At 43.1% G+C, this 23,779-nt stretch overlaps 1 protein-coding gene across 1 annotated transcript in view; it reads right to left on the bottom strand.

The window, feature by feature from the left end:
• PLXNC1 (plexin C1) overlaps window positions 1-17,932 on the bottom strand; it is a 98,119-nt gene extending 80,187 nt beyond the window's left edge. Inside the window, exons 1-4 of the mRNA XM_054987754.1 lie at window positions 16,985-17,932; window positions 7,222-7,350; window positions 3,812-3,946; window positions 398-498 (exon numbers count right to left, since the gene is read on the bottom strand). Coding sequence (XP_054843729.1) covers window positions 398-498; window positions 3,812-3,946; window positions 7,222-7,350; window positions 16,985-17,932 — 1,313 coding nt within the window. The remainder of the gene's footprint in view (window positions 1-397; window positions 499-3,811; window positions 3,947-7,221; window positions 7,351-16,984) is intronic.
• Window positions 17,933-23,779: the final 5,847 nt, after the last annotated feature.

A 23,779-nucleotide genomic window follows, 5' to 3' on the forward strand; every position in this document is an offset into this window, starting at 1 on the left:
ACCACTTTAATTCAACTCTCTCAAGTGTGGAATTCCAGAAGCCCAAAGCAGATCCGACCCTTGCCGATCGAATACCCGGAAAACCCAGTGTAAGTGTGCACACCGAAAGTTTCATAGGGCAGCTGTTATTTATTTAAATGATCTTGTACAGGAGAACCCCACAGTGACAGGAACCCCAGAATTCTGCCTGTGGGCCCGAAGAGCACTGGCACCTTACCAGGGAGGGCCTGAAGAAAAATTTATGCTGTCATTAGTAAGAGTTTCTTCAGTCTAAACTGCAGCATTCAAGTACACATAAGTGGCTTTATACAAATAAAGCTCTGGATATAGACTCAAGCTATTAAGAATGAAAAATTAATGATAATACAGCACTATTCATTGATCTTAAAAAGAATACCTTTTGTTCAAATGACACCATCCACAGTAGGGGTCCATTGCAGATAAACACTCTTTACAGGAAAAATACTTATTGCAGTTTGCAACTTGTACTCTCCTGAGCTGAAACAGAGAAGCAGTAATTTTTATATATTCCTATTCATCTCTTTCAAAAGATTAAATGATATTTCCATTAACCCAAGAAACACAGAAATGGTTACAAATCATCAGCAACCAAAAGTTTTTTCCCCCTGCTTGGAATGTCATGCTTTTATGCAAGTCAGTGAGTTACAAAATGGCAAATACGAACAACTGATGTCCCTTTCTACAGTGAACAGCTTGCTAGCTCTGATGAGCAATTAAGTTATAAATATTTCTTTTAAAAAATCATTTGCAGAATTTAGGATCTTGGTTTACCAGAAATCACCCCATCAGATAATCAAATGTCTGCTCTGTTGGGACCTCTGTTGGGCAGGGCTGGCACTTCCATTGAGGCAGAGCCGGCCCCCGCCTCAGGCGCTGAACTCTGAAGGAGGCGCCGTGCCAGCCCCCCAACAACCAGCATTCCCTGCAGTGTGCTCCCATGTGCTCCCGCAGGAATTCTTCTCTCTTGGCACAAGGCATTTCTTCTGGAGCGCAGTAGGGCATCCCTGTCTTCCTGCTCAGCCAGTGCCCGAGGAGCTTCGAGTTCAGCCCCATCAGTGGGGACATTTCTCTCTCTGCCTTTTTCCTTCCTCTCTCTCTCTCTCTCTCTCTCTCAATTTAAGCCTTGGGTGAAGCTTCTGCAAGCAGGAGACACTCTAGCTGGCTGGGGAGCAGCAAGCTCCCTTCTGACCTTTTGTCCCCCTTGCTCCCTCCTTTCTTTTTTGCTCCCCACCCCCACCATGTACTAAAAGGAATGACAGGAGGATTGCCCATTGGAAATAATAGGAGAGGCTTGAAGGCCCATTGGAGATAATGGGAGCCAGGGATGCCAATTTATTTGCTTGAGCTCCACTGAAACGCATCACAACACAAAAAAAGTTGCAAAGAAAATGTGGAATGGATTTTCCATAAAGGTCTCTGGGACCAGATGGAATACTCTGGGAGTGGAATGACAGCCCCCCAGAGTGCAATGATGGTCCTTAAGAATAGAACCTGTGCTCAGGGACTGGAATGACAGGTCGAAGAGTGGAATGACAGTCCTTGGACTAGGCCCAGTGCTCTGGGACTGGAAGGACAGCTCCCAGAGTGCAGTGCAATGACAGCTCCTGGGAGTAGAAGCAGCATTCTGGGACTGGAATGACAGGCACCAGACTGGAATGACAGACCCTGGGAGGAGCAGAAATGTTCTGGGACTGGAATGACAACTCCCAGAGTGCAATGACAGCCCCTAAGAGCAGAATCTGTGCTCTGACAGGTTGCACAATGGAATGGCAGCCCCTGGGAGTAGCATAAGTGTTCTGGGACTGGAATGACAGCCCCAGAGTGGAATGACAGCCCCTAGGAATAGAAACTGTGCTCAGGGACTGGAATGACAGGTCAAAGAGTGGAATGACTGCTCCTGGGAATAGGCCCAGTGCTCTGGGACTGGAATGACACCCCCTGTCATTCCATACCCACGGCCATTCCAGTCCCAGACCACTGATTCTTCTCCCAGGGACTGTCGTTCCACTCTGGGGCCTGTGTTAATAGATCAAGATGGGTATCCGTGTTTGTCTGTAGCAGTAGAAAAAAGCAAGAGTTCAGTAGCACCTATAAGACTAACAAAATTTGTGGTAGGGTATGAGCTTTCATGAGCCACAGCTCACTTCTTCACTACTGGACTCTTGCTCTTTTTTTGTGTTGTAATGCATTTCAATGGAGCCCATGCAAGAAAACTGGCATTCCTGGCTCCCATTTTCTCCAATGAGCCTTCAAGCCTCTCCCATTATTTCCAATAGGCAATCCTGTCATTCCTTTTAGTACATTCCTTTCGCCCTCCCTGGCTGGCATCAATTCTACTTCTCACCTTTCCTTAGGCTTTTTTTTAGGGGGGGGGCTGCTTTTGGTGGAAAGAGTGGCTGGTTGTGCGTGCACTGCCACAGAGGAGGAAATGAGGTGAGACACACACAATTCCCTTTCAGTCCCTGTGTGACACGTAGGAGCAAATCACTGTTATTGGCTTTAAAGTTGTTTTAAATTCTATTACTTTCCTCCCTTCTTCTCCCTTTCGTTCTCCCTCCCCCTTGCTATTCTCTGATCTCAATGCTGCTCCCTCCTTCACTCCAGCAGAGCAGCACCCCACACTGCGCCCCTCCTCTTTATCACTTTCCTTCTCTCATCCCTAGTTTACATATATCAACCCACCTTCGGTTGGAGAGAAAGAGAAGGCTTCAGCTCAGTCTCCCCCTTCCAAACATCTCTCTCCTCCAAGCAGGCCCTGTAAGAGAAGCCCTCCTTCTACTGCCAAGAGTCTCTGGGTTCAGAGAGAGGTGGGAAGAAAGAGAGGGGGAAACTTTTTTACACACACACACAAAAGGAGGTGTGCTCAAAACTTCAATGCAAGTCGCTGTTTCTGCTCACAAAATAGAATTTTGGCTCACAATAAGAAAAACAAAGATTGTTGTTATTCTCACACTTATTTAAAAATTAAAATTTAAATTAAGAAATAAAAATTAAATTAAAAATGTAAAAAGTTTCAAGTTTTGTGCTTTTCATTTTTCCTACATTTCTTCTGTTTTTTAAAATTGGTTAGCAGTATCTCGCCTCAGGAGCCAGAAAACCTGGCACCGGCCCTGCTGTTGGGACCTATGAGATTCCCGTGAATCTCTCTTTGTCTTTAATCTTTGTGAGCGCTATGGCACACTGTTGGGATCTATAGCAAAACCTTGCAGTAGATGTTATAGACCCAGTAAGCAGGACTGACTCCACACAGAACCAGCTGTTTCAGCCACCTTACTTGTGCATTTTTTCCATTTCGATATGAAGTTGTCCTTCATTTCTGCACAAGCCATGAACAGCTTGTTTTCCCCTGCAAAAAAATCCTCTTTTTTTAGTCCCCAGATGTTTCCCAGCATGACATGGTCAGGACGATCCAAAAGGGAAGCTATGCCTTGTGTTGGAATGAAATAGAAAGGCCCCTCCATTCCTTGGACCTGCATTTTCACAGTGAACTTCCTGAGTTTTTGGGGTGGGTGGGTGGGCGGTCAGGGCAAAACCATACTGCAACTACTACAGTATGGCATTATGAAACCAGGGAGATGTGGGGGGGGGGGCGGGAATAGGCACACACATCTTGGCCACTGGCACTGAAAATGAGGCAAAATATCCCTATATTGGATATTTGAGAGAGGGGCAGGAAGTGGAGGGGAGGAAACAGGCAGCTGTGTCTTGTTCACACTGCAACTGAATGAATGTGTGTGTGTGTGTTTTAATTGGCAGTAGAATTGACTATAGTGTTTAATACTCAACCAACCTCCGTATTAGATGGTAGATAGATGAAGTTGTTATCCAGGGGGTCAAATTCAAGTTTGTAGAAAATAGGCGTTTCTTCTTTAATTTCATATAAAATGTCTGGACAATTTGGCCTCATTTTCTCATCAAGAATAACCTACAAAAACAAAATAGTAGTAATATTCTTTATTACAGCACTTAGCCAGTACATTTACCATAAAATTTAAGTGCACATTTTACAAAACAAGAGACATACAATGGTCTATCACAGGTTTGCAAGTAATTTAGGAATAGAGTCTCCTTGATCTATTCAATTCTATCCACTCTGCTGCCAATATTTCTTGTTTTTTCTAGCCTTTATAAACTACAGGTAGTATTTTATATCCTACTTTTCACCCTATCGTGTGACCCAAAGCAGCTTACTGCATTGTTCTCGCCTCCTCCACTTTATGCTCACAACAACCTTGTTAGGTAGGTTGGGATGACACAGGACCAAAGTCACCCAGCAAGTTTCCATGGGCAGAGTGGCGATTTGACCTGGGCCATTTCCACACATCCTAATGCTGGCAGCTTTTCCGTGGGATTTCTGCATCCAAAACGGATGCAGGCAGTTTTCAAGGCACCACAAAAATGGAGGCACCACAAAAATGGAAACAAAACTGCTTCCATCTGTTTTAGAAATGGAGATGTCAGAAATCCCAAGGGAAAACCACCATAATTCAGTGAGTGGGAAACTCTTTTTAGGATGTGTGGAAATTGCCCTGGTTATCTCAGGTCATAGTCCAGCACTATAACCACAGGTTGCTATGGCTGAGTGAACTACTGATGAGATCTAGCAAGGTTCTTCTCACTACACCACATCAGTTTTCAAAGCACATATTAGGTCATACAGGATGCTGCTGTGTTTAGTATAGTACATAGTTATAAATCTTTTTCCTGTTCTATCTCTTCTGCCTCAATAGACTGTTTGGCCTCTGAAACTATGGGGACTGGTCAGGAAGAAGACCTTGGTGGGTAGCTTGATGAAAATGGTGACCCAGTGAAAAGGGCAAATTCTATGGCAAACATTATTAGGAAAGGGGATTGGAAAAATGACCAGTGTTGTAATGCCTTGTAGAGGGCAATTTATAAAATTATGTGGTCGAGAAACTAGAAAGATGTCCAACTGAGAGCGGAACTACAAGTGACAAAAGGCACAGGTTGGACACTTGTCAGCTTCCCTCAAGTTTTGATGGGAAATGTAGGCAGCTTGGTGGAATGTTGGACAAGTGACAGTTGAAAAGTCCATTGGACAGCAGTCAGAGAGCCAAGCTGCAAGACTAGGATGCCTACATTTCCCATCAAAAGTGCCTTTTGTCACTTGTAGTTCCGCTCTGAGACCTCTATAGTCGGAGGCAGTGCTGATAGAAAACAGCAGAGATGGACATTCATGCCTCTGTGTGCATCTGGTTGGCCTCTTGGGGAAATATCATGCTGGGCTAGCTGTGCCATTGGTTTGATTCAGCAGCACTTGTTTTATGTTCTACTAAAATGTAAGCAACAGAAATAGAGAAAGAGAGGCATGTGTGTGCGCATGTGCAACATCCTTTGTCTGACTGCTACAGTAATGGATATAAAAAGCTTTTAAGACTCTTTAATTCCACAGGGATTGAATCCTAAGAACTGCATGTGTGAACCTTACTGTCATAATAGACTTTCCCTGCCCTCCCTTTTCTGTATCAACTCAACAGTCAGTAACTTTTTTCTGAAGGTCAGGCAACCTTCATGAATAGAATGGGAGGCACCCAGGGGGTTGGAGGGGGGCAGTGATGCTGCATCTCATCTGGGGAGTCATGGGAAACCCTCCTCCTTCAAAGACTTCTACTTGCACAAATGCACCTTAGTAACCCAGGTGAGTGTGTTATGTGCCGTCAAGTTACCTCCAACCTGTGGCAACCCTATGAATGAAAGACATCAGATAATTAACAAACTTGCTCAGATCTTGCAAACTGGAGGATGTGGCTTCTTTTTATTGAGTCAAGCCATCTCATTTTAGGTCTTCCTCATTTCCTGCTGCCTTCCACTTTTCCCAGCATTGCTCACTTTTTCAAAGAGCAGGGCCGGATCTACGGTTGCCGGCGCCCAGGGCAACTGAAGTCCGGCCACTCGTGTGGGCACATAGCACACATGCGCTCCTGGCGCTGCATGATGACGTCGCTCCATGACATCATCACACAGGCGGAGCATGCTGCCCCACGGCAAGCTGGCTGTCCCAGCGCGCCACGGAGCTGGCGGCGGCAGCGTGGGTGGCTGGAAGGCTGCCCGTGCCATTTGCCTGCCCCGCAGGACAAGGTGCAGCCAGCTTGCCATGCGCCCCTTTTCCTGAGGGGCAGGCAAATGGTGCGGGCAGCCTCCCAGCCACCTGCGCTGCCTTTTGCCTGCCCTGCAGGACGGGGAGTGCAACAAGCGCGCCCCCTGTCCTACCGCCCGCGCACTCCCAGGGCTGGCAGCTGCGCCCAGCACCCCCTCTTTGGTGGCGCCAGGGGCAGACTACCCCCCCTACACCCAGTTGATCCGGCCCTGTCAAAGAATCTTGTCTTCTCATGATGTAACCAAAGTATGACAGCCTCAGTTTTGTCATTTTAGCTTATAGAGTGAATTCAGGCTTGATTTGATCTAGTACCCACTTATTTGATATTTTTTGGCCATCCATAGTATCCACAAAACTCTCCTCCAGCACCACATAACCCAGGTATCCATTTTAAATATGGTCATATTATTAATCACTGTGCAGATCTATTCATTGCAAGCAATACACATAGATCTACTCCAAGCAATACACATAGATGTTTCTGTTCCTCCAGGAGGGGAAAGTGTAGTTGCTTTTTAAGTGTTCAAGTGGGGCAACGATACTCAATATCAGGTAAGCGGGAAGAAACAAATTTAATGAATCAGCTAATACTCTTCCTTAGCAATAAAGGAAGGAAGCAACATATATGATCCAGTTCAAAAGGGGGGCTATGGGGTGGTTGCAGAGAACCCATGTAGATGTTCCTACTGCAGGAAGAAAGGCGTAGCTAAGCTCTGGCTTTAAAACAGCAGAGGTAAGCTCTGTGTTTCCTTCCTTCTTTTGGTCCTTTAAAATGATTTTTTTTCTTTCCCAGTTGAGCTGTAGCTTTCATCATGACTTAACTGGGAAAGGGGTTGGGGGGGGGGGGTTCCAAGCAGTGAGGGAACCAAGACATGATCACTATCATATCTGTGCTTTTGCAAAGGGTTAGGGTTTGGGGACAGGATGTGTGGATGCTGTTCCATCCACTCCCACTGCTGAGACCATGGCAGGGGTATGTTTTCACACACACCATGCAGACACAGTCCTAAAATGTAAAATAAGAAAAAGGATATAAGTACTGACTAAACAAAGATTCTTGAAATAAACCATAATTCACACACCTTCAATAGCTGCCCATTTTCTGTTCCCAAAAACAAAACAGGTGTTTTCAAAACCACAGTGGCATGAACGGATACTAAATTAGAGTGTATCAGAAAAGGTGAGTTGTTCACTGGCTCTGTTGTCTTCCCCTGTAAAATCAAACACATCAGAAAAATATGAATATATATCACTCAATCATATGGGCAAGTTTTTATTTTCAAGAAAATGTCAGTAGCTAGTGGGAGCTCCACTAAAGTTTACTAAATTTCCAGATACATTGTTTCATTTCAAGCAGGGCTTCAACATAATATGTTACAGCAAGCCTTCAATATTTAACTGGTCTCTTGTCCCACATATGTGCTTGCATTAGTCATTTACAGATTATTCTTTGAGTTCAGCATAAAAAACTGATGTCGAATATATAAAGAGAAGTTGGGATCATGCAAGTAAAAATACTGTGTTCTAATGCTAAGCATGAATCAGGAGATTGGGGGCAAAATCAGAAAATGCACAGGCGTTGACTCTCGAGAACACTGTAAGCATTCAAACAGATAACTGTGCCTTATTAGCATACTTCCCCTCAGATCACGAGTTGCAGCTATACATACCCATCCCACCACAATATCATGTTCTTAGGTCACCAGTTTTCATACTAGCTATGAATGTAATAAATTATGCCTGTTTAGTCTAGCTCAAAAGAAGCTGAAAGTTTAAGTGTTGCAGGTTATAAATATACGAAAGGATTTAACAAAAAGAAAATTATTTAGATTTCTTGCATTAAAAAAATTATTAAACAAACTACTGCAGAGTTAAAGCTTAACTTTAGGAAAATGTATAATGCTGGTCCTCAGTAAACTATGTGCTATAGTAAGATATAGTAAAAGGAACAGAGGTTTTTTACAAACTAAAGAAATTTGTTAATTAGGCCGCACAGCTTCAGTCTAATAATCCTCTACTTTTATTCTTGTAACCCATTCCTCCATATCATTGTCTGCAGGCTCTAACAAAACGGAACGTAACAGAACCTACAGCACATAACACTTTTTTTAAAAAAGCAGAATTCCCTACCAGTTAGCTGCATAGCAGATAAGAGTGAATGACTGAATTCAACCCCCTTCTGCCCTGCCTCACAAACAAGTCAGAAATGATTTCAGGGCACATAACACATACACAAGGTTTCACTTTGTTTAACAGGGTATGTTTGCAACATTCCTGCTATTTCACTGAAAAGGAAAACTGCACAAGACATTTATGTAAGAGATTTCGCACCCAGCTACCATTATATGCATGTAGCTATTTTAGGGCTCTTGGGATAGTTTGGGCATTGCGCACGGATCTGTTTGTGATAAACACAGCCTGTGTACTCTGTTCCCCCATAGGAGGGGATCCCCTTATGGGATCTTGGGAGTGATGCAGGACAGTGACAAGCCCAGCTTTGGGGCGGGCATGGCGTGCTCGCTCCCTGGTCAAATTGGTTTGGATGAAAACTTTGGATGAGAAACTGCCACTAGTTGGTAGGATGACTAATCTTATCTCTGAGATGGGTAAATCAAAAGCTCTCTCGTTCTAGAAATTGACCACAGATATTTGACATATAGAGTTTGTCAAGTCTGTTCCCCCCATTCTTTGGCATCACTCCTCTGAAATCTTTTACCTCCCTATATGTATTATTTGACTATTCCACATGATAGTAGTGCTTTTTTATTTGCAAGATTGATTATGCCGTCTATGATATTTAAATATTCCTTATTCTGACAGAATCTGCCCTTGCAGTCTTAATAGGACTAACACATCTCTACATGTCCTATTTGAATGCCGTCTGTGTGAGAATATCAGAGATTATTATATTAAGCCACTTATTACTGATCAATCACCCCCCTACACATCAGAAACATTATTTTATCTGATTAGAGATAACGATCCTAAGAATATTTTGGCAGTTGCAAAATCTGTTTCAGTCCTTCTGTACCTTGAGGCCAAAAAATTGTGAACAAGAACCTTCTGCTGCTCAAGATTTGTTAATCAATGAGCTTCTAAGGGAATAAAAGGAAAGAAACTACCCGCTAGGATCATTCTTACAGCAACATACAGTACATAGCAGTATTATCTATAGTCCCTATCGCTTTACCAATGCATCTCTTTGAAATCACTTCCTTACCGTATAGCCCCCCTATCTGATGGCTATATTCAAGATATAATTTGGTTCTGCATAGTTTGCAGAAATCCAGGAGAGTGGGAGCTTTCCTGACCTCTTCCAATAGTCCATAATGTAGAGGCCACCCCAGAGAATGCACATGTATGGGTCGCTGTTGATTTTGCCCATTTGCAGAATGGCACCTGCAGAAGACCTGATCAGATGAGTGAATCTGATGTGGTATAACAAAGGGAAAGAGGTGACCACATAGATATGAGGAGATATGTGATAGTCAAAAGCTGGAACTGAGCCCTGCAACTGATGGGTAGCCAATGGAGTGATTGTAGAATGGGAGTAATATGCATGCTCTACCTATCACCTGATAATAAACAAACTGCAGCATTCTGCACCAACTGGAGTCTCTGAGTTGACTTTGAAGGAGACCTATGTAAAGTGCATTTCAGTGGTCAAATGCTAAATCGTGCTGGGGCATTATATGTGAACCAAACCCGTGAGTCATTTTATTTTTATTGTATATTTTATTTAATAATTCTGTCTCAGATAGTGAAGTATTAAAATAGATTTAAAGACTAGGCTACAATGTATTATGATGTTTGAAAAAGCATTTAACTTTTAATTCACTGCTACACCTCCCCATTCGGGTGACAGAGGCATGTGCAGCCCTGTAAGCCTCTTCCAAACAAGGGATCTTTGGGAGCAGCCTCTGATGCAGCATTAAGGAACTGTGGTCAGAAAAAATAAGACAGCTCTGTGTGTGCCTTAAGTACACATGTGCTGCTCTGTGCCTCTAAGGATCTCTTTCTCTGCCTTAGCCCATGACAGGCAGCCTCAGGATTGGGTAAGAGGAAATGTTTATGGGCTGCACATTCTGGCTGATGTCTCTGCATGGACAATATTAGATTAGAACAGGAAGCGGGGCAGAGGCTTCTCTAACTTGGGTTAACGAAATCTGTCTCGGTATAAGGCATCTTCTTTTAGCCCTATATTCCACGCTTTCAGAAAGCACCATTTTTGGCATCTCCCAGAAAATGTGGAGCTCACAGATATACAGATCTCACTAACACACACAATTTTGAAAATTTTATTTTCTCCATTTTTACTCCACTTGTCTCCCCAATGGCGGCCCCAAGTGGCCTACGATATTTCCCCCTCCATTTTTTTCCTCTTTTATCACATGGCGTTTTTACAATACTTTTGGCATGGAGTTTTTATCATAAATAATACTTTCACTGGAATGTAGGATAGTATGGTATAGCCCGATCTTGTTAGATCTCAGATGCTAAGCAGGGTCAGTATGTGGATGGTGGGCCACCATGGGAGACTGTAGAAGGCAAACTACCTCTGCTTCTCACTTGCCTTGAAAGCCCCTTGCTGGGATCACCACAAATCAGTTGCAACTTGATGGCCCTTACGTACATACTACTTTCACTGATCCTCCTGTAACTAACACAGCAAAAGCAATCAAGGAAAATCTCTTTCATAACTACAGCTAATCTTTTTTTAAAAATATTTTATTTATAATTTTTTAACAATACAACAATATGAAAGCTAGTTATAAAATAGAAATTGCAAGTTACAGTAAGGTCTATATAATTTGTCTAGATGGTTATAACATTATAAAAACATAAGTTGAATAGTCGTTTAACTACAGCTAATCTTGATCCAGCTCTAAAATACATTTATAATTAGATTCTGAGGATGTTCTTCCTTTTCTTTCATGCTTCATAGTCCTCTAATATTTCCAACATCCACAAGAAACATGAAAGAAAAATGCTCAATAGCACTCTACCTCTTTGAAAATACTTTGTCTTGCTCAATCATTTCCACAAATATTGATTGAAATATCATCAAAATGTAGAAGGAGCATAACCTTTCAATTACACACTGAAATAGAACTACTATAAATCTTCAACAAGTGTATTTGGGTTGTATCGATTTACGCCTAGGCAACGTCTATTTAAACATCTGAAAATATGAAACTGTATTTTAAAAAAAATGCCAATTATATTTCTGTGGCTTTTAGCAGTTGTATCACTAGCAGTGAAATGTTTCTCATCACTTCATATCCCTGTTAAGAAAAGCTTCGCCTACTGAATTTCTATGAGTGGTACAACTATTGACAGTCATTGTGGTGCAGTGGTTAGAGTGTGTGTTAAGTCACAGTCAACTTATGGCAACCCCTGCTGGGGTTTTCAAGGCAAGAGACTAACAGAAGAAGTGTCTGCCACTCCACAGTGACCCTATCTTCCTTGGGGGTCTCCCATTCAAGTACTAACTGGGGCCAACCTTGCTTAGCTTCTGAGACCTGATGAGATGGGGCTTGCCTGAGCCATCCAAGGCAGGCCAGTGTTAAATGTCAGATGCAGATCTGGGAGATCCAGGTTCAAATCCCTACTCTGTCATGGAAATTTGTTGAATGAATTTGGTCCAGTCACTCTCTCAGCCTAACCTATCTCACAGAGTTGTTGTGAGGTTAAAATGGAATAACGATGTATGCTGCCATGAGCTCCCTGGAGACAGGGCAGGATAAAAAATTACTAAAATATTTTTTAAAGGCCCAGGAACCGGCTACGAAAAGGAAGATTACAGGGCTGCATTTTAAGGATTACGTATTGTCTCCACCCAAAATTCCTGTTGTTATGGGCTTGACCAATACTAACAGTATACTGTTCTGCCTTGCAAACCATTTAGACAATAGTAGAACAGCATATTATTTTGGTTCAAGAATGGTTATGGCCATTAAATTTTAAATACTTCATAAAGGATACATCTTAATGTGCAGTCTTGTACATTTTTCATTTTATTATATTATTAATACTTCATTTATATCACTCCTTTCTTCCTAATGGAGACCCAAAATGGTTCATGTAATTTCTCCTCCTCCATTTTATCCTCACAGCAACCCTGTGAGGTTCGCTCAGCTGAGATTGTGTGACTGGCCCAGGGTCACCCAGCTAGCTTACATGGCGGAGTGGGGATTTGAACATGGGTCTCCCAGATCCTAGTCCAGCACTTTAACCGCTATACTACACTGACATAAACCAAACTTTAATCTTCTTTGTAAAACAAATGATGTTCTCAGAATGACTTTTGAAATTGTGACACTCAGTTCCTGCTTTTAAGCTCTATTGCCATAAACCTTTTGACGTGTTACCAGCCAGTTGGGCAATCACTTCTTGTAAACTCTCTTTTTGGCTTACTCAGAATTAAGCATTTTAAGATGCTGATGACTCAGCAAGGACATATGTGCAGTGCCATCCTAGGAACACTTTCCGGGGAGTAAGCCCCATCAAACAGATCTGAATAGGATTCTTAGTAGACCTGCTTTGGATTGCTCTGTTAATTTTCTTCCACTGATACTAATGAGATTTATAAGCACAAAACTTCACGTTTTCCAGTTCCTTCACACTGGTATCACTGTTTTTGGGAAAGATGGGAACTAGTGTAAGGGGGGGAGTATCTTTGAGATGTTAATCCCAGTTCTAAAATGCATCTGTCTACACATTTAACAGGTATCAGAAGCAATCCTAACTAGTCTACTTGGAACTCCCATTTTAGTCAATGGGGTTTACTCCCAGGAAAGCGTTTGAGAACCTACTGCAACAAGCCCACAGCAACAAGCCCAGGCAAGTATCACATAGCCAGAGATCAGATGCAGCCAAACAGCCATGAACACATATTCAATACCAGGCCCAAAAGAGCCTTTTTGACAGCCCTGTGATCTTCAATGGAAATAATCAACTTATGAGAATTTTACTGTATTTCTTAACTGTCTGCTATTAAAACACAATAAACATATCTCAGCCTATGCTGTGTAAAAAAAGGGAAATTGTGTAACATCATGGAAAGCAAATGAAGATAAGATTATGAATGTTATTGGTCAGTCAACATGTTTCTGTTGAATGTGAGGAGCAAAGAAGCACTGTTTTTAAAATCCTTTCTATCACTTGAACCAAAATAGTTTCACTCAGTATCAATTATAGGAGAAAGCAGAACATCTATTCATTTATAACTCAGATTCAATATACCCAGTGCTTTTTTCCTAACAACAACAAAAAAGAGGCACTGGTACTCATGACATTCTCTGCCCTGGAAGCCCAACCTTGCTGGCCAAAAGAGGTGTCAGTACTGCATACCAGTGTACCACCAGAAAAAGCCCTGTGTACACCAATACCAAAAAGTTAACCTTTTCAAATATTTTTAAATGCAATCATGATGATCAAGCAAGAAAAATTCTAAGAGCAAAACGTTTTGAGCAAAAATCGGCCCAGTGGAAAGTGCGGGGCCTACGTGATGACATCACTTCAGGTTACTGGCGGCAGGGGCGGAGTCTGGGAATCCCCCTCCCCCACCAAGGGGACCTGCCAGCCCTATCTGGGGCCTATGTGACTCTCTTTGAGACCCCAGGTCAAAACTGTTTTTTTACCCAGGCTTTTACAAGGGATTTTATATTTTGTAATGCTTTTACAATCTGCTTCTATCTAGCCTGGCTCAACTGAAGACAGTTAAGAGGATTGTTTGGATGGACAAATCTTTTATACTCCATGTTGATAATGTGGTTGTATAGCTTGGGGTTTTATTGGCCAGCTTTTAATGGCTGTAAATTTTAATGCTTTTTATGTTTGATGATATTATATATTTTATTCTATAAGCTACCTCAGTCTGGTCTTGAGGAGGCAGCAGACAAATGTTTTAAATTTAAAAAAAATTATGATCAAGCAAGAAAAATTCCAAGAGCAACCTTCACTCTTTCTATATGCGTGAGAGAGCAAGAAAGTATGCAGCTATGCATGTATGGGCATACATGAAAGAGAAATATCAGAAAGCAAACTGCACGCAGATCAAGTTTGCCTACTCTATTGATATTTATTGGTTAAAATAATGGGGGAAATGGAAATGATATTATTTGACAAAAGTAGAGCCCCATAAAGTTATTTCCATTCTCCAACACCCCCCCCCCCAATTATAAATTTAACATTTAGATCAAATGGACGTTCATCTGCAAGCTGTAGAGTTCTTAGAATGACAGAGTGGAAAAGGGTCAGAAAACCATCAAATGCAAGTCCTCTGGTCAAGTGAAGAAGTCTAACTCAAAGAATCTATCACAAGAATTTTGTTCAAAAAGCAGTCTCTTGATGCCACAATATTAAATATCTTTGTCCTACGCCCTGGCAAAAGTACTCAAACAGACAGTGGCATGTAAGTTCCACTAACGGATTATTTATTTATTTATATATTGCATTTCTAGACCACCCTCCCCGTCAGATGGGCTCAGGGTGGTGTAACAGCATACAATTCGTAACATACAGTTTAAAAACAATAAAAATGTTATACATAAACATTAAAACACTATTCCATATACAATAAAATTTCTCAATTGGCAGAATAAATATTAAAACACAGCATTTTAGGCGCAGGGCTTGGCTCTTACATCATGCCCTGTGCCACACTTATGAGCTCCTGCATGGGCGGTGGATGGTCTTCAGTGATATGGCCGGCAAGAGGACAGCCTAGCCCCCACCAAATGCCTGGCGGAACATCTCCGTCTTGCAGGTCCGGCGGAAAGATAAATCCCGCCGGGCCCTAGTTTCCTCAGAGAGTTCCACCAGGTCGGAGCCAGGACCGAAAAGGCCCTGGCTCTGGTAGAGGCCAGACAGACCTCCCTGGGGCCAGGGACCATCAGCAACTACTTCTTAGCTGATTGAAGCGACCTCTGGAGAACATATGGGGAGAGGCGGTCCCGAAGGTATGCTGGGCCCAGTCCACATAGGGATTGATCATTCAGATCCATTTGATTCAGCTTCAGGAAGGAAAACATTTTGGCTATCTTGATAAATGATTTATACTGGGAGAAGAACCAGGGGAACATGAACCTGTTGATTCTTATCAATATCTCAGTGCTTTCCAACTATTCTATTAATCATAGAACACCTCTAAATAACTAGTATAGGCTGGGAATTGTGTGTGTATGTGCTATCAAGTCACAATAGACTTATGGAGACCCCATCAAGGAGCTTTCAAGGCAAGTGAGAAGCAGAGGTGGTTTGCCAGCGCCTTCCTCTGCAGAGTCTTCCTTGATGGTTGCCCATTCAAGTACTGACCCTGCTTAGCTTCTAAGATCTCATAAGACTGGGCTATTCAGTCCTGCCTTCCTTCCTGGGTTGTGAATTAGGGATGCTGTTCTACAGGGATTTAATTCCTACCAGATAGTTCCAGGAGGTAATGCTGAAAGACTAGCACTCTTTTCCATGAGAATTATCCTACGTGGTTCCATTTTTCATTCCATTATCTTTATCACCGAGAAATTAAGAGTGTAGTATTACTGGTCTCCTGATGACAACAATTTTTATTTCTCCTTTTCCTCAGCATCAAGGGCAGCAGTGTTCCATAAACATCTGCCTGAAGTCCGTAACAGGAGAGGTGAGGATCTGTAAACTGAAGTTCAATCAGTGCAGCACTTAGAAAATTTCAGAGATGAGACTTACTGGATTTATGGGGAGCCCCTCTTTAGATGGAAACGTATACTTCAAATACAAAGCTGCTTTTGGGTTTTGGGGGGAGGTCCCCTGTTGAGTCTGTGATCCAGGAACCCAGAGGATGCCTCTGACGGTGCCAGTGAGCTTATACCATAGTAGATGGAAATGCTGGTGATGGGCTGACCTGCCAGCATGGATAAGGGGACATACCCATCTTTGGTGGGATCACAGTCTGGTGATGGTGAGGATAAAATGGAGGAGACTATGTTGCAAATGGCTTTGGGGGCCCACTGGAGAGAAACGTACGGTACAAATGTCTAAATCACTAAATGAATGTTCCTGGGAATGTTCCAAGATCCAGTGTTGCTTTTAAATGCTTGGTAAAAATAGAAATGAGTGAAATGAATAATTCTTTCTTTTCTGCCAATCTGTATGTAGCACTGAAGATTTCTAACTTTAATATGCCACTGTTGTGCATAATGGCATTTTAATAGGCTTTTATCATATTGATTTATTATTTTAATTCGGCACTATTATTTTAATTCACCACTTTGAGACCCTGATAAGCCGATTTAAATGCATTCCATGAATCTGGCATTTCATCACTGCCAGTGATGAAACACCGAAACAATTAAATTCATGGTTGCTGTGGTGCAATAAGGGTTAGAAAGCATAACAGTGGAAATATGAAAACATTCATGAGAATGCATCCCTGAAAGGGATTTCCACTGGAGTCTCCTCCCCCTTCAGATAAACATGGGGAGGAGGTCGTGCTGGAATAAAAGTATAGTGCTTTGGAGCATTTAGAAACATCCCTGGGCTCTTATATGGCCAAAGATCACCTAGAAATCTTCAGACAGCATAATCAATGTGTGACTTTCAGCGTGTTGCAAACAGTGACCTAATTTCCAGGATAGACTAAAGCTAAAATAAACACAAAGCTTTGGCTACATTAACAGCATGATCCTAAACACAGCTACACCCTTCTAAACCCGTTATTTTCAGTGGGTTTAGAAGGGTGTGAATCTGTTTAGGATTGCACTGCTAAAGCCAAGTGTCAAAATATCAGGCTGGTCTCAGGGCTAGACATGCTTTTGGTCTAGTCCAGCCCTGTATTCCTCGCATTTTTAAGAAGTCACCGAGATTACTCACACAATCATGGGCTTCTTTGGAGTAGGAGCATCTCTGGGAGTCGTTGAGCACCTGCTGGAGGTCGAAGAGGCAAAGGGCTGTCGAAGTGGGCGTCTTGGGAGCCTCGGCCGGGCCGAAGATCCCTATCCAGAAGGCCTGCCCATGGCTGAGGTTGAGCTGGCCGGAGGAGACGATTCGGGTTTTGTTGGCGCACCACAAGACCGTCTGGCTGTACTGGAGATGGGAGTCCCCGGGCTCCCAGGCGACGATGGCCATTTTGGGCTGCATGTTGAGGTCGCTGAAGTTGTAGTAGGGGAAGAAGAAGTGCCCTGCCCACCGAAGGACGTCCACGAAGGAGGCATTCTCGTGTACGGGCAGGCGGGTTTCTTCCTCCGCTCGCGCCTCGTTCTCTTGCAGGATGAAGAGGGCGTTGTCGTCCGTACAGTTGTCCGGGGAGTCCTGCAGCGTGGTGGTGGCCGCTATCAGGAACCATCCCGCGCTTCGTTTGTACATCTTTCCCACCGATGAACCCTGCGGCGAGCAGCCCACGGAGGGGCCCAGCGTTTTATTCACCGGCGGCATCGTCTCCTCGCGGTGGGGCCCGCTGAGGCTGCCCAGGTAGCAGACGCCGTCGGGCTGGCTCCAACAGGTGAGCAGGCGGCCGCCCTCCTCCTCTGCGTAGGGTAGCAGGATCTTGTTGACCGAGTCGGGGCGACTCACGCAGTAGAGCGGGGGCTGGGCGCCGGAGGGCGGCAGCGATGCCTCCAGCTGGTAAAGGCAATGGCCGCTGGCCACCAGCACGCGCCCCCCGCTCACAGCCAGGTTGCTGATGGGCTGCGGGAAAGAGACCCGCTGCAGGCGCGCGGCCCCCGCCACAGCCAGGGCCGCGGCCGCCACCACCAGCGCGGGCAGCGCCCAGCAAGGGCTGCCGCCGCCCGCCTGCGCCCTTCGCCGCCCCAGCCCTGCCATGCCCGGCGAGCCCGCGCTCCGGTTGCCTAGCCGGCTTTAGCTGCCCGGCTACAACTGTGCGAGCAGCACCGGCGACTGCTGTCCCATGGACGTGCCGGGAGCGGGATCCGCGCTCTGGCTGCCTCGGCTGTCTCCTGCGCTCTGCGGTTAGCTTGGTGGCGCGCGGAGAAGTTCCTTTTTCCTCTGAAGTAGGAAGGTTCCGTCACTCCCCTACTTCGTGCGAGCGCATACTCCCCCTCCCCCTCCCCCTCCCCGCTATTCTTGGGGGCCAATGACCTTCCCCGCCTCCGGCTTTGGGGCTGGGGAGCCGCACGTGCTCTTTCCTTCCTCCTTCCCCGACGCGCGCTTGGCCCACCAAAACACTAAATATCACGAGGCGGGAAGGGGAGGTTAGCAAGATGCTTTGAGAAGCGGGTGGTGGGATGGTTTCTCCCTCCCTCCCCGTCCCCTTACTGCCGTGAGGAGTAAATTTTGTGTGTGGAAGCCGGCCTGAAAACCCCGAAGCAATCCTCAGGTGTGCTCCAAACCGTGTAGTCTTGATAGCCTCAGCTAGCGCAACGTGTTTCTTCAGTGACAGAAAAAGGAGGAGCATTACTGCCAACTGCACAACATCTCAGCTGCGTTTCTGCCTCCTACTTGTCTGCATGTGAAAAGCCCGGATGTGGCCAGCCTTTGGGCACTGTTCAGGATTTCTTTTGTTTTTATTATTACTGTTATTATTATTAGTCCATCTTTCTCTCAAAGATCTAAGGTGGGTTTAAATTGTTGTTTGTTTAACTTAACTATTTTTGTGTCTCCTCCTGGGAGAAAAAGGGAGTTTATAAATTATATGAAAAAATAGCAATAGCACCATAGTACAACCATTTCTTCTCAGTGATCCATCTCATTCTTCCTTCCATTGTTTCTTCCTCACTGTGCTTCAGGTATAGAAACTTTTTTGAACACCACTTGCACTGGAGCATGAAAAATTCCTTTATACCACGAATTCATGGTATTCTCACCTTCGTCTATTGGATGTTTTCATTTTTATTAGAAAAACATTAAAATATGTATACCAACAATGAGTAAGGAAATTAACAGCAAATGTTATATACATAAAGTTAGTCTAACAAAACATCATTTGAACAGTTTGAAGGGTTTTATCCAACAACTGGAATAATTCTGTTGACAGTGGGTCTTTTTCTTTACCTCCAGTAGTGACTGCAGCTTTTTGTCCGGCAAATCTAGTTAGTTCTCATTGCTTGTCCTGAGGCTAAATTCAGGTCTGAATTTTCTGTTGTAGAATATTCATCTTCAGCTAACCTCCCCCGCCCCAAACCATAACAAATAATCTCACAGTCCTTGTGTTGGAGGAAATGTGGAGAAATCAGAACGTATGCCCATTGTTGGTGGCAATGCCCAATAATAAACAAATTTTGAAAAGATGTGCTACAAATATATTTGATAACTGACTACAAAATTCCACTTACACCTCAACTAATTTTCTTGAATCAATGGCAAAATCTCAATATCCCTATGATAAGACACAATCTCATAACTAGTTTACTAGGAGCTGCAAAAACAATGATTGCCTTATGTTGGAATAAGCAAATACCTCCCTCAATAGTCCAATGGAACTCGAAAGTATGGGACCAATTTATCATTGAAAAAATAACAGGCAGCCTACAACAATTTAATATATACCCTAAAACAACACTACTCTATGACAAATGGTTACCCTTTTTCAAATATTTCTCCAAAAATGAAGTACAAACTCCAGACCATAGATCCAGAGGAGTTAGCCGTGTTAGTCTGTAGTAGCAAAATCCTGAATTTAGCCTCAGGACAAGCAATGAGAACTAACTAGATTTGCCGGACAAAAAGCTGCAGTCACTACTGGAGGTAAAGAAAAAGACCCACTATCAACAGAATTATTCCAGAATAAACTCCAAACCAGTTATACCAATCTATTCTCAATTCATAAAACCAAACAAATGTCACAGTGTCAAAACCAATACAATAAAAAAGACAAAAGCAAATGTCATTAAGTTAGAAGACCTTGTTCTGTGTATATAGTTAATTCAACAAAGTTCATTATAATGTAAGTTCTTCTTTATATGTATCAATATAGTCATTGTATTTGAACAATCTATTCAATAATAATGATTAAAAAATAATCCCACAGTGCATCCAGAAAGAGTAGTAGGTTAGTGAAGTAATAACTCTGACAATAATGGGAACCTGCTCTATGTTAGCATCTTCTACTGATATTAGAGGAAGCAGGCTGTGAAGAAATCACATTTTGCTATAGGCCAATGAGCAGTCAATGAGCATTTGAACCTGGGCATTCTTCAAGATCTAAAGCCCCTTCTGCACCAGGGACTTAACTCCTCACTATCCCAAGCCAAAAGGCATAGAATCGGCTTGTCTTTGCCCTTTGGCACCTCTCATGTTTGGTCAGTGTGGTGCCTTTCTTTTTAGTCTACAGCATATCAAAATGCATCGGGATTGATGAGTGCTGGCGCTTTCATCACCAATGCGGTAACGTCACAGCACCAGACCTTTCCTTTCCTTTTTTGTTTTGTTTTGTTGGCACTCGCTATGAATTGATGCATCACTGGAACACTGGATCAATCTATTTCCTGGATTTCTCCCTCTCAACCCATCAGTGCTTCAATCCTACACTGGATTTAAAAAAAAACTTTAAAAATGAATGGAAAGGAAAATGAAGAGGAAAGAAGGGAGCGGGGAGGAATGGAAAGGAGGGGTGGAAGAGGCTGGATAGACAACAGTAGCCAATCACAATGAAGTGCACTGGTAGAGGGTGGGAGGGGGACAGAAGAGGAACAGTAAAAGATAGGATAAAGAGCGTGCATAGGGAAACAGCAAGCTGAAAAACAGATTTTTATAAAAAGTCAGGGTAAAAGTGTTCCCAGGAAAGTCATAGAAAAGCTGCATAGTAGCTGGAGTGATACTCATGGCGGCAAACTGGGTGCTGATCGTCATGAAAAAAACACTACAGTGTGGGAACTGAACTGGCGAAATTGGCCCATGCAAAAGGGGTTGCAGTCTGATACCCTAATCCTTGCTGAGCCTGTGGGTACTTTTGGATGATGAGAACAGGTAGTGGGCACCACCACAAAATGGTTGCCATGTGGGGCAAAACTGACCACAAGGAGTGTCTTGAAGTCAGTTACAGAATATTGTTAGGAACTACGCCAAACATTATAAGACGGAGGTAACTGGAGGCATAAAAGTGATTCCTCCAGGGTCTTATGAAGCTCCAGTGAAGTGGAGAAAAGTCATTACAGGTTCTCTGTTTTGTAGAACAAGGAAGTGGGCAGTAGGAAATATATTGGTGGGTGCCATAGAATCCTGTTTGGGATTAGTGCCCTAACCACTACACCATGCCGGATTTGCCTAAGGATGGACTGATTTGCATCTTTTGATCAATGGTTTCCAGCACTTGAATTTGTGCTTACTTGAAGATGTTAGGATAGGCTGTGTTCATAATTTGGTTTAGATACCGAGAATTGAAACCTCAGCATTTCTGTAATGGTGTGCTGTGTCAATCATGTTAATAACTACATGTTTAGGTAGTTGTATTTTAAGTAGAATGTTTTTGTTACATGTGCAACTATATATTTTGATTAAATATCAGAAGTCTCCTTCCCCTCTCTGTGAGAAGGGATGGCTGAGTCTAGCAGTGGTGGTGGCAGCAGCTCCTTCTGCCGCTGCTAGCCACCTGGCCACTTCAGGTTCCCCTCACTGACTCTTCCTCTCCCATCCTGCTGACTACACTACCCAGGTAAACTTGCAAGAACCCGACATTTGTCAGACGTCTTGTGTAGTTTGGCCTTGAGTGTTCTGCTGAGGAAACTTATCTTTGCATCACAACCAGCAATTCTGGAGCTGTTTTCTTCCCTCCCCCGCTTTATCCAGGGCCCTTTCTTGTCTCCGTTGCTCTGTTTTGTTCCTCACCCCAACTCTTCTGCCAGATCTCGCTGCTTGTGTTTAGCTGTTTGAATGCATTAAATACAGGTCTTCAGAGGAACCCACAGTTCCCTTAAGAAGGATTTTTTTTTTTTGGCTTCTGCCAAGGAAAGCTAAAAAAAACTGTGGAGCAATGTCAAATAGTTCTAGTCAATGCCTGCCATAATACTAAAAGTTCCACTTTTCCTGAACACTTCCTCCACACAGAGATCTCTCTGGGATGACAGCTGAGGAACCAGTTGGTGGAAAAGACCACACCTGCGCAAAAAAATGATAGGAAAAGCCAAGCAGTGGCACTACATATAGGAGAGCTAAGTATATGACAGTCTGGTTTCCCTTCCCTTCTTGGGCAATAGCTGTTGAAACTTCCAAAACTGAAAAAGCTAATTTAATAAAAAAAATTGTATTTTGCTAGTACAAATATATAAACTGCTTTGAAAAATTTTGTTTCTTGAGATTCTCCCGTTGGGAGTGTAAACCAGCACCATAAAGACGGTTGACACTGGCACGTATCCTCCCATAGACTGTAGGAAGTTGGTCCGGCCTAAGGAGCCTTCTTCTAGCATAAGTGACTCTTGCCCCAAAGGAAAAGCGACTTTTGAAGGAAGGCTTCAGACTTTGCTTACTGGGATGGTAGGATACATGTCAGTGCTCTGATACTCCTGAAAACCTCTTTTGGGGGATTAGGTGTGACAGATATTAATTATAGATATTTTTATAAGCTCCACCTGAGTAAAATATATTGGGAGTTGCTGTTGCTTCCTATGAGCTGCATGCATTGCATAAACATGGACAGTTATGTTGAAATTGCATCAATATATATAACTAGTGACAAAGCTGAGGGTTAAACTGTATGCAGGCTGATTGTACAGGGTGTGGCAATCTGTCAATATATTCATATATATAGATATATGAGAACATACACATATATACACACAGTTACTGACCTGCTGTTTCTCAGCAGATAAAGATTAGATTGTAGTTGGTAAACTTCATGGGTAAGCAGGAATTTGAACAAAGGTATTCTCAATCCATATCTGACAATCTGTTCACTGTACTTACTAGCCAATAATAGATGTCTTCCGTATAGACGAGCTACATTAGTGTACAGAAAATCTGTGTTTGCTTAGAAATTAATTAACATATGCAGCTCCCCTATACTGAGTTGGACTATTGACCCATCTAACTCAGCATTATTTGTTCTAACTGGCTGCCTCTCTGGTGGATACCACCACTAGCCAGGGAGAATTTCCCAATTTCTGCCGCTCCCAATCTTTTAACTGGAGATGCCAGGGATTGAAACGAAACTTCTGCATGCAAAGCTCATTTTACTGGGATTTATGTTTGCAGCTATACTCTCGATCTGATCCATAATTAATCAATGTAATTTACTTTTATGCATGTTTGCCCAATCCCCACATTTAATCTCACCTTTCTCGATAAGATTTAAACAGTTTCCCTTTTCCTCCAGCTATTTTAAATATGAATTCTCACTTACTGAAAACTTTTTAAAGAGAATAAGAAAACTACCTGTTGCATTGTCTACATTTTATTCTTTTAAGTGGGTAGCTGTATGCAGTAGAACAGCAGGAAAATCCTATTGGTCTCTATGGTGCCACTGGACTCAAATCCTGCTGTACATTTTATTCTGTTTCCTGTAAGAAAGCATCAAAATGGAAAAAAGCACTTAGCAAAAGTCTGTAATCTGCTGAGTCTTTTAATGAGGGAGACAAAGGACAAAGATATCTGAAATATTTTACTGTAACAGATCACTATCTTCCATTGGGTTGAGAATTTGTTAAAAGGGGATCCCATTTTGTAGCAGGTACTTTGCAATGGTGATGTGTGGGACACAATGAGCCAGAAAGTTCTCAG

The sequence above is a fragment of the Eublepharis macularius genome, chromosome 9 (genome assembly GCF_028583425.1).
Source record: "Eublepharis macularius isolate TG4126 chromosome 9, MPM_Emac_v1.0, whole genome shotgun sequence".
Taxonomy (NCBI): Eukaryota; Metazoa; Chordata; class Lepidosauria; order Squamata; family Eublepharidae; genus Eublepharis; species Eublepharis macularius.